This window comes from Pseudochaenichthys georgianus, chromosome 10 (assembly GCF_902827115.2).
Source record: "Pseudochaenichthys georgianus chromosome 10, fPseGeo1.2, whole genome shotgun sequence".
Taxonomy (NCBI): Eukaryota; Metazoa; Chordata; class Actinopteri; order Perciformes; family Channichthyidae; genus Pseudochaenichthys; species Pseudochaenichthys georgianus.
This window is the reverse complement of record NC_047512.1, coordinates 17,171,395-17,181,952: the sequence shown is the minus strand read 5'-3', so window position 1 is coordinate 17,181,952 and position 10,558 is coordinate 17,171,395. Positions and strand designations below refer to the sequence as shown.

Here is a 10,558-nt window from a genome sequence, read left to right as displayed (position 1 = left end):
AAGGTCAATTTGTGAATAAACACTGTTTAGTAAAACATTGTGTTCATGTTGCCGTTTCAGTGAATCACAAAATCACACAGGTTGGTCACTAAAAATTATCCTTTAGTTTCTTTTTATTTCACTACAAAAGAAAATGTACAAAAATATAAACATTTGTTATTCTTCAGTTGTAACACAATTACACTGAACTTGTAGCACTTATTTCACTGTCTGTTGCAAGTCAACTTTAAAGTGTTCACTCGTGACACACCATCCTTCAGCATAAAATACGTTTTTCTCTCTTCAGTCTTCTACTGGCCCGTGGATCTGTCAGGGAAAACATTATAATAACAATTAATTTTCATTCATTTTAACAGCAGTTAACGATGAACTGAACTTATGGGACAGATGTTACTGTACTGTTGTTAGTACATTTGTCAACTGGACGACGCTTTGAATCACACCTAATACAAATCAGTGTTCCAGGACACTTAATTTACTTAAACTAAGAAACTTTTCATTGGGTGCCACAAATTGGTCTTGTCTTTGATTTAACAGCCTTCTGTAAAGTTGGCTACAAAACAGAACAACTCACCGCCTCAGCCAACTCTGGCCAATCCATTGCCATCACAACAGTATCGTCAGAGTTTGGTGGCGTCTCCAGGTTCCAGTAGGTCAGCTTGTCAAACACAGATGATACCTTCACTGTCCTGTCCTGAAAACACATATCAATTACTATTAAGTACACATAATAACAAAATAGTTACCAAACTGAAATCAGATGTTATCCTCCGTGCAATCAGAGCTTTGCCTTATGTTTGGCTGAACCAGACTGCGGGTCAGCGTCAGATGTTTACCTCTTGGTCGGAGCCGGGCTTGTTGGTCTCTTTCAGCACTAAGCCAGTGTAGCCCTGAGGACAGCTGAGCTCCTGGCCCTTCAACCCACGCCCTCTGAATGATACCATCTTCTCTGTAAGGAGAAAATGTACAAAGGATTGTAGTTAGAAACAAAAAATTATGTGGTAAAAATGTTAAGCTATGTTACAAAAGAAGGGCAACAAAGTTTTAAAGGTCACCTGACCAACAACTTAATGTCCATCACACAAAAGAATAAAAATCATGAAGACAAGAACAGAATATATTCTAAGGATATCTGCAACATTTACACAAAACATAGCTCTGCAGACCACTCTGCATTTCAGTCTAGTTCCTAGTGTTTTACCTATGATGTTCTTTTGTGTCAAATGTACAAATTCTGTTTTCTGCTTTCAGGATTTTGTAAAGGGTATGGAAACTACTTATCTGTTTCATACTATTTTGAGGAAGTGGTTTCACTATGTTTGCTTTCTACATCTTTAAGTGAGCTCAGCTTACTGAAAACATTAGATACACCTTTGTTAATCAATCTTTGTGACTAACTAAATCAAAGCATCCTCAATCATTTTCTAAAAGCTGTGGATTATACATGGTCATAATTATGCTGTTTTATTTATTTTGATAAGAAAAATAACTTAGGCCTTCTGTTATTATGTTGACCATCCTGACATTGGATACATTGCATTTGTTTTTATCTCCATCGTTGTTTTCTATAAATAGCAGACCAGTAACAGTCAGCTTTGGTCTACTGTCAGAGAGGTTGAGTATACCTTGTTTGCAGTCTTTGGTGGTGGCAGTGAGGTATTGTGAGACCTGGGCCGGCCCATTGTGTTCAATCTCACAGGGCAGGAGGTGGACTGGGACCCTCTGCGCCTGGCCCACAGAGGACACGTTAACCCGGGTAACACTGCTGTTACAGGACATGCTGCGATGAGAAGACAGAAGAGAACAAAACACATTTAAAACCTGAAATGTATTGCTGTGATTTGATACATGTAAAAAGGTGATGTATGAGATGTATGCACTGGCTACAACAGAAAAGTATTTCTCCCCCATTCAGATAATTCAGATAATTTATTCAGTTCCGGTGCAAAGAAAAAGTAAGGTCCGTTAAAGTGATCTGATTACGAGTACATAGAGAGTGTATACATATGTATTATACATGTTTTTTTCGTGGGCTTCTATGAAATGTTAAGGAGAAATAATTGTATCAGTAGAAAACCATCAGACTTTACATAGAATAAAAAGCATGCCTCATCTATTAAATATCTGTACCCTATGAGCGTGATTTCTTAAATCATCTGATATGGTTTTTTAACGCGTTATTACGTGACTTCAATATGGAATAATTTAATATAGCTGGAACAAACCTTTTAGCAGTTTTCCAAATGTTTTTGTGAAATAAATTGGACCTCTTCCGGTTAGAGCCAGACTGCGTGTGATTGGACAAAAGTGTCTTCTTCTACGCTGCTAGATGTTTTTTGGCGGGTTTTCTCTCTTGCAGTAAGGTATGTCTCCCCCTACTGGAGGGATACTATTTGACTTGTTCTGCTTTTTTAGATCTGTTTTCTTGATTATTTGATTGTCTTCCTTCTTGTTCTTTGAGCCAATACACATCTATCCAATTGTGTTAACATAATTGGTCACAAAAGAGTAGCAGTAGTATCTGCACTTTCATCCCTTCTTTTGTAGGTATTTCGTATTCAAAATATGGCGTAAGAGACTTGCACATTAGCTTAATTATTGTCAACATAAGATACTTTGGGCTTTATCCCATGGTCCTTTAGAAGGACAATTCTACAAGTACAATGCAGGATCAAGACTTGGGGAACAGATCAATGTACGTTGCTAGTAGGCCTAGAAGAGTTTAAGACTGAGCTCGATCAAAGTCAAATGAAATGTGTGGATTAGGATGTGCAAAAATACAAAGAATTTGGGCTGCAAATAACAAATATTTTCATTATGGATTCAACTACAGATTATTTTAAAGTTGTTTGTTTTACCCTCAATTTACGAATCAAAGGAAAAGGCAAGATTAAACTTGAAACGAAAGCTGCCCATGAGGTCAAATGATCCCCTAACATTGTCATAGAAGGCAATGCAATGAAACAATTAGTTTAAATAATTCCCAAAACCAAAACATAGTAGATGTTAACATTATATTCCTACTTCCTATTAATGATAACACTTCAGTAGCTTTAGCTTTTCATAATACTCTTTATTTTTCTCTTTTGTCCGCTAAACATATGTCGTTTTAATATAAGAAGCAGTGGCGAACCGTGTATATCACAACTGGACCTTCTGTAGACACACACACCCCCCGCCGCGGCATTATAATGTCCGTCTTTTCACTGAATTGTCGTCTTGAAAAGGATACTCACAACAATTCCGCAACAACTTCATCTTCACCTGTTGCACTTGTCATTTCAACGTTAAAAACAATAAAACGGCATGAATTGCTTCGTCGCATTAATCTATCCTCTGTCTCGAGACAGTTAACTATAGCGGGCCTTCTAGAGCAGTGGTTCTCAAACTTTTTTCAATAATGTACCCCCATTGAAAAAAAAATTCAGCCAAGTACCCCCTGATCAGCGCAAACACAATTTGTTAGGGAAAACAAGCCTAAAGAGGTACAGCACAGCGCTGCACCATCAGTGTCTGATTTATTAAAACAACAACCTGAGAAACACACATTTCAAATGTTTACAATCCATCACTAAATTCATGGCAAACCCATTTTAACATCATGCAATAGCACTAAGACGACATTAGCTGCATTAAACTGATCTTTTTAATAAGTTGTACTTACAATTTAGTGAGAAACATGGGCTCGTGCTTCACTGAGGATCTTTGTCATTCTGACAGGGAGGCAAAGTTATTACACTTCGAGTTTTGAAATATGTGTAACTCTGTTCATATAAAACCCACACTGCTCCTAAAATTTGTATATCTATTTATTTATTTATGCGTCGGGAATGAAGAGAAAAAATATGAGCATTTTATGAGCATGGGATTTTGACCCCTCCTATAAACATATGCATAATGCTGCGCTATACTTTGCGGCCACACGCCATTGCCAAGCAACGCTTAATGTGTAGGTCCTTTGATAAGCAGGCAGTCATATAATTAGCTAGATCTGATAGATTTGGACATAAACGCGAGTGAAGTATAACCGGACGCGAGAGAGAGATCAGAGATCAGATCAGCTGCTGCTAACGGAGAACACGCAACTCATGATCACAGCTCCGCTGCTGTGACGGACCGTTGAGTGGAGCAAAAATGAAATACACTAAGAGTTAGACCTAACACACTTAGCTAGTTTATCTACTCTGGAACTAGCTAAACTAGTTATACATATATTTATTCTTTACTGTCGGGTCACTTATTACAGGTTCAGCGAGCTGCACGAGCCTGACGGGCTGTCAGGAGAGGGAGAGGAAAAGAGAGCACCCCGTTTATTGTCCAGAATTACTGTAAACTTTTGAATAAAGTAGTTAATCTACTATTAGTAGTTTGTTTAAATGCATTACTTATGTGTTTTTTTTTCATTAACATAAAATAAATCTCACGTACCCCCTGCAGTGCTCCAACGTACCCCTAGGGGTCCGCGTACCCCCATTTGAGAACCACTGTATCTTGAGTACCCTGGAACCGAGGGAAACTCTGAAAGAATACGCCCATTGGCTACAAATCAATATATGATTGGTTGATCAAACTGTCAGTCCAAACGTACGCTCTCATTCAGTGCAACGGCCAGGGCATTCGATCAAGGATGTAGAATACCTTGGTTGAAGGACAAGATCTGATTGGTTGCTTTCTTTTCTAACACAAAACCACTGAAATGCGTAGTGCATGGTCCGAGAAGGACAAACAAATCAACGTAACACTGTAATAGTACAGATCAACAACACAGATACAATTCTCATTTATTCATTTTATATACATTTTATTTATATAATTTAATCGATTTTTTGTTTGTTTTATCTGAGTGTTCCAGGGTATTCTCTGAATACCTTGAAGGCCCTGACGGTTCGCCACTGGTAAGAAGTATAGTTCTCAACACTTCTCAAAGCCTTGGCCTTGTTGTCAGTGTCATATTTAACACGAAGAACTATGTTCCAGTTGGCAGAGCGTCTCTCATCATGTGGGATGGACTAAGCCCGTCCAATGGCAGCTATTTCAGCAGCCAACGTTATTGAAGGATCACAACATGTTATCCAGACAGGGTCAAGCTGTGGATAAAGACGCTTCAGGGGAAAGAGAAGTGATTTCCTAACACTCACAGTTGGCCAGAGGTGAGTTTTCTATAACAAAATAATGCTGTTGCAGGCATGTTGCTGATGGATATCACATGGATGTTTAAATAGACAAAATAAATGTTTGATTTGCAGTGGAAATCTTATTAAAGTAAGAGTATGTACAGTTAGTATAATCAGGAACATTTAAAGAATCAAAAGTAAAAGTGCCCAATGCAGGGAGATGGCGCCTTTACAATGTTTCTTTTGTATATAACCACTGTTACAAAACTCAAAATGAATGATAAACTAATTAAAAAAGGAAAATACGCAAATCCACATTAGTGAAGCCGGCAACTATAAATGTTTGATGTTTAAATTATTCAAATAGTTTTCTTTCAAATGACAAATTATCATCTCTATTTGTACAAAGTCATATATTTCGTTTTATTTATAACATAAACTCTTCATTCTTCTTAAATGTGGTGGAGGAGAAGCAGAAAGTGGCATGAAAAAGTATACTTAATATTAAATACTTGGCTACTGTGATATATTCGATCACTATAAGTAGCATGAAATGAGAAATTAAACAGCTTATACTGAAACAGAAAATTAAACATCGATCCACCAACATTATTACACAGTACATATTTTGTCAAAACATCCAGATTCTTTTTACTTTTTTCTTAAATGCTTCTTGTCAGTAATACAGTCAGAGCGGCAGTTGACTGTTGACACAGTTGGTTCAGTCATCTGATGCTAAAGGCCTCTGCTTGTGACTGAGATCAGACTCAGTGGTTTCACAGCCATCACTGCTATCAAAGTGGGGCTTGTTTCTGGACATCATGAAAACATCAACCACACTTTTCCATGAAATAAAACAGCAGGAGTTTTAGACTCAAGCCACTAATTGATGACTGGAGACTGAAGTTTAACTTAAGCACTGACGTCTCATGACTTCTCTTGGACTGAGCCTTCTGACCTGAAAATCAGAAATTCAACCCTTGATTATCATGTTCCACTTCCATGTTTTATCTAACATCATCCAATCAAGTCACAGGATAGAACCATGAAGAACTAATGTTACTGATCTCCAGTAGAAAAATATACCAAAGATGATTTCCTTCCTTCCAAAAACTATGCCATCTACATGGTCAACAAAAAGCAAACCGCAGTAATTGAATGTGTATGTCTAAAATGAAATTACATTTGGTGATAAACATTATGATGATCTATTTTGGACTGCAAACCAAATTTGAAAGTTATTTTCTTCAGGTGACCTTTTTTCAGGGATTTTTTCATTTTGTATACAGTACTGCTGAAGGTGGACAGGAAAAGGGGGGGGGGGTGATATACAGCAAAGGGCAGCATTCAGTTAAGGTCCCTTTATATCAAAAGGAGCCTTTGTACAAGTGTCACCAACAGGTGAGCTAAAGGGCACCCGGGACTTGTCAGTCTTGACTTGGGACTTGACTGCAAAGACTTGAGACTTACTTTTGACTTTCAAAACAATGACTTGGTTCTGCCTCTGCAAAACAGTTCTTGATGTGAATTTGACTTAAAGTGAAATATGGAAAAAATCCATTGTGATCCTTTTCATTATGTCTTTACACTAAATCATACTTGTGGTGGCATTAAATGTGGTTTTTATCAACTGTTCCAGGTTAACTCTGTACTAATCTGCTTTTCCAAAAAATAAATGTACTCTCTTTTTTTATGTTTAGATTTCATGAGTAAAAATAGTGATATGCGTTCAGGAGATGGAGAACCTTCAGCTCGAATGTTTGGGGCGCTGCTGGGGCTCCAGGATGCTGTCGTCACGTGGATGTCACGTGCCCGTCAGAGAGTTATTCAGGGCTTTACTGTGTTCTCCATTGTCTTTCTGCTCCTCTGGATTTCAGCCTTTTTATATGGCAGCTTCTACTACTCTTACATGCCCATGGCGGCCTTTTCCACACCTGTGCACTATCACTACAGGTGTGTATGTAATATCTTGTCCAGCTGCATCAGACTGTAATTTATGTCTTGTAATTTTATCTTTCTGGCTTTCCCATGTTTGTCTACAGGACGGACTGTGAATCTCCTGCCTCTTTTCTATGCTCTTATCCAATGGCCAACATCTCTCTGATGAGGAATAAGAAACATGTATGTATGAATTTGCTGTGCATCAATCTGTGTATTTGTATCTATCTCTTCTCCCATGAGTGTTACCTTTTAAAAATGTACATTCAGGTGCTGACATTTGGCCAGGCCTATCAGATGTCTCTGCAGCTGGACATGCCTGATTCTCCGACCAATCAGGAGTTGGGGATGTTAATGATCAAGACTACCTGTTTCTCTGGGAAAGGAGGGCAGGTTGCCTCCTCTGCTCGCTCTGTGAGTTGTTGATTTGTTCATCTCCAAATGTGTGCCTTAAATCAAATAATGCTTCATTGTTAGTTCATGCTCAATGATTCACTGTTGCATTGCTGTGTGTTTCTCAGGCAAGACAACTGCTGTCCGCGTCCAGCTCTCGCTTTGTGAGTACAGCGCTGACGCACATTAACCTTTAATCACTCAGCCTGGTCAGATTAGACTGCTTGTGCTTGCTGCAACAGAATGTGATCTCAGTGTTCAGGTGATGATAGAGATGTCCACACAAACATGTGAATGTATGATTGTTAAATGAAATACATCATACATATATCTTCCAGGATGATGTGTAAAGTATGCTATTATTCATTTAAATCAGCTATTCTCCTTCACCAGAGGTACTGCCGGATATTTGCATCCCAGTTCTTTTTTTCTCTATTGTTTGTCAAGTTTTGTTTAGTTGCTATTTATTTGGGAATGTGGTCCTTACAGCAGCTTAAGATCCTCTGACTTAAATTACTCGATTGAGTGGTTTCAAAAAGAAACCAGTACTCTTATAAATACTACTTCTTTTGAAGCCTCAAACTTTAGTAAAGAGGTGTTGATATGGTATTTTTACTAAAGCTGCATTTTTGGTTGTTTTTGCATAAAGTGTTTTGAATTTTATGTATATTAATTAGAAACACAAAATAGTCTATTTGAAAGACCTTTCAGTCACATGTAATGCCAGAACGAGGCCTAAAACTGCCTAGAACTGAGACAACACAAAAAGTTTAAAATAGAAGAACTTTACAGAACTATTGTATTAAACTTTATAACACTGTACAAGGGGGAGTCCACTGAGATCAGCCTTTTGTCAACGCTTATTAAACATTAAACATAACCAAATAATTGAGTTATATGCAAAGGTAAAGCTTTTGCATGTGTGTGTATGTCCTACATGTGGGACGAGCTATTCATATGTTAATAGCAATGAATAAAAGTTCTAAGATTTCTGGTCCGATATGTATGTGATAAATAGATGATAGATACAGGTTCTTATTTTATGTAATCTGATTGAGTAATCCTGATTAAATGTAATCTGTTACAGACTGAAATAATTTATTGACAGTACTATGTCTGTATGACTGTGTTGCCCTGCGGTTCAGAGTATGCTCCGGTACCGCTCAGAGCTGCTGAGGTCTCTGAGCACGCTGCTGTTCCTCCCGGCCTTTCTGACCGGAGTCTCTGAGCAGAAACAAGTGCTGGAAGTGGAGCTCTTCTCAGACTACACGGACGACCCAGTGAGTCCTGGACTGCTTCATCGACGTGTTAAAATGTGTCGTGTGTTTTGTTGACTAAAAAGTTTGCCTTCATGTGTATAGTATCTCCCATCGGTCACGGCCGTCATTGAGATCCTCTCCAACAAAGTGCAGATCTACTCATCCCAGCTCAACGTACATGCCCACTTCACTGGTATAAGGTAACATCTGTTTTAATTTAGATATGATGTTAAATATCTGATGATGAAACAAGAAGAAAAATAGAGGGACAGTCACAGTAGCCCCCAGTCACATTTATTCATTTAGATTTAGATCGTTTTAGTGTGGCCAGTTCGGGCCTGCTTACAATGGAACACTAGTGTCTGGTGTAGTTCCTGCATGTGTCAAAAATATAAAATCCTTTCTGCACGTCTGAATACAAAATATACAACATATGATATAATAATACAAGTTATAATGACTCTTCTATCTTTGTATTCTCTATTAGATATTTGTTGTTCAACTTCCCTCTCCTCTCAGCCCTGGTGGGCGTGTCCAGTAACTTTGTCTTCCTCAGTCTCCTCTTCGTCCTCAGCTATGTGAAGCTGCTGTTGAAAGAGGATTGGGCACCAGTGCAGGTGAGAGAAGAGCCGTTACTGCAGACACGTAACTGTAGCTGCAGCCCTGCACACTTCATGAGTTTGGTGTTCCATGATAACGTGAAATATATTCCTCTCGGGTATTGTGTCTCAGCCTCAACGAGCTCTGAGCGCATGTTCTTCTGCTTGTTTACAGCTCAGAACAGATGGCGGTCGGAACATCAACCAAGAGGATCACAGCAATGCTGCTGGAGGTACAAAAAACACACTGAGAGAATTTCAATGTTTTTTAAAGTTATTTGCCTAAGACACTTGATAATGACTACAAGAATGAATCCCTCGGTAGGTACAGCAGAGCTGGTGGGTCCACGAATGTGAGCGGAGAGAGGCCCCATCTGCACTGTTGCAACAACCCAGAGCTGCAGAACAGACAGGTTCAACCTCAGATTTAAATACGATTCGGAGGCCTTTCAAGGATAATGAGAAAGTGTAGTGAGCGATAAAAAGATGTAATGGTGAATACTTGAGACGGCTGGAAATGACTCAGAAAGCACCCACAGACTTCTGAAGCTCTGTGTTTGTCTGAAGCTCTGTTTGTCTCACACTCTTTCAGCACTGTTTCAAGTCTCTCATGCCTTTGTTAATACTCTGCACCTCAACATTTGGATTAGTAGTTCAATCAAAAAAACTGTTCAACAATATTCAATAATTCGATAAGACATTAGAAAGTAAATAGTATAGTGATACATACAGACAAAAACATGAAATTGGGAAATACTCAGATTATAACCCTGAATTGTTATTTCTATGGAAATACTATATTCCCTTTAGCTGCAGCTGTATGAAATGCAAGATTGTAAAGCTGTTTCATTTTTAATGTAAAGACATGCCGGCTAACATATTTCTCTAAGTTCTTAAAACCTGCTCACTGTCTTTTCTAACTGATAAGTCACAAATACTGTGAAGTTAAGTTATTTCAATAAGGTTTGTGTGAAAAGGATCTTGCTTAACTGAATGACAACTATGATGACAATCCACATTTTCACAATAGAAATATTAAAGTGATGAAAATAGATGATGTTAAAACTTCTAAAACCTGTTTTTTGTTACTTGATCAAAATGCACAATGATCTCAAACCTGTTTTTGCCTCTTTCTACTTCAAAAAATATATGAACACAGATTTAGTTATGTGAGTTATTAAGTAATGGCTGCAAATTATTTCTTAAGTGTACATTCTGTTAAACTGTTGCAATAAAAACCTTTACAAAAATGTTT

General features: G+C 38.1%; 2 protein-coding genes across 4 annotated transcripts; one reads left to right on the top strand and one right to left on the bottom strand.

Annotated features, from left to right (window-relative positions):
• Positions 1-95: 95 nt before the first annotated feature.
• On the bottom strand, positions 96-2,334 carry rnaseh2c (ribonuclease H2, subunit C). The gene is made up of 5 exons (XM_034093669.2): positions 2,226-2,334; positions 1,626-1,780; positions 837-949; positions 575-694; positions 96-306 (listed from the first exon to the last, which is right to left on the bottom strand). The coding sequence occupies exons 2-5, from the start codon at positions 1,777-1,779 to the stop codon at positions 283-285; spliced, it is 411 nt and encodes a 136-aa protein (XP_033949560.1). The 5' UTR covers position 1,780; positions 2,226-2,334; the 3' UTR covers positions 96-282.
• Positions 2,335-5,045: 2,711 nt separating this feature from the next.
• On the top strand, positions 5,046-10,558 carry LOC117454437 (seipin-like). Of its 3 annotated transcripts, none has more exons than XM_034093668.2 (10): positions 5,046-5,150; positions 6,992-7,067; positions 7,157-7,235; positions 7,323-7,466; positions 7,574-7,609; positions 8,591-8,725; positions 8,807-8,904; positions 9,192-9,321; positions 9,479-9,536; positions 9,629-10,558. In XM_034093668.2, exons 2-10 carry the CDS (start codon positions 7,024-7,026, stop codon positions 9,658-9,660), a joined length of 756 nt encoding a protein of 251 aa, XP_033949559.1. In that variant the 5' UTR covers positions 5,046-5,150; positions 6,992-7,023; the 3' UTR covers positions 9,661-10,558. The 3 variants fall into 3 exon arrangements, with proteins under 3 accessions (XP_033949559.1, XP_033949557.1, XP_033949558.1); XM_034093666.2 differs by having other exon boundaries at positions 5,055-5,150; positions 6,815-7,067; XM_034093667.2 differs by lacking the exon at positions 7,574-7,609 and having other exon boundaries at positions 5,055-5,150; positions 6,815-7,067.

What these genes read in the sequence shown, in the direction of transcription:
- LOC117454437 (XM_034093666.2), top strand. Translation starts at nt 6,820, where the DNA reads ATGAGTAAAAATAGTGATATGCGTTCAGGAGATGGAGAACCTTCAGCT. An exon ending in TGATGAGGAATAAGAAACAT is followed by an intron (nt 7,236 to 7,322) that starts GTATGTATGAAT and finishes ATGTACATTCAG; the next exon opens with GTGCTGACATTTGGCCAGGC. An exon ending in CAGACTACACGGACGACCCA is followed by an intron (nt 8,726 to 8,806) that starts GTGAGTCCTGGA and finishes TCATGTGTATAG; the next exon opens with TATCTCCCATCGGTCACGGC.
- rnaseh2c (XM_034093669.2), bottom strand. Translation starts at nt 1,779, where the DNA reads ATGTCCTGTAACAGCAGTGTTACCCGGGTTAACGTGTCCTCTGTGGGC. An exon ending in CACCAAAGACTGCAAACAAG is followed by an intron (nt 950 to 1,625) that starts GTATACTCAACC and finishes TTCTCCTTACAG; the next exon opens with AGAAGATGGTATCATTCAGA. An exon ending in AGCCCGGCTCCGACCAAGAG is followed by an intron (nt 695 to 836) that starts GTAAACATCTGA and finishes ATGTGTTTTCAG; the next exon opens with GACAGGACAGTGAAGGTATC.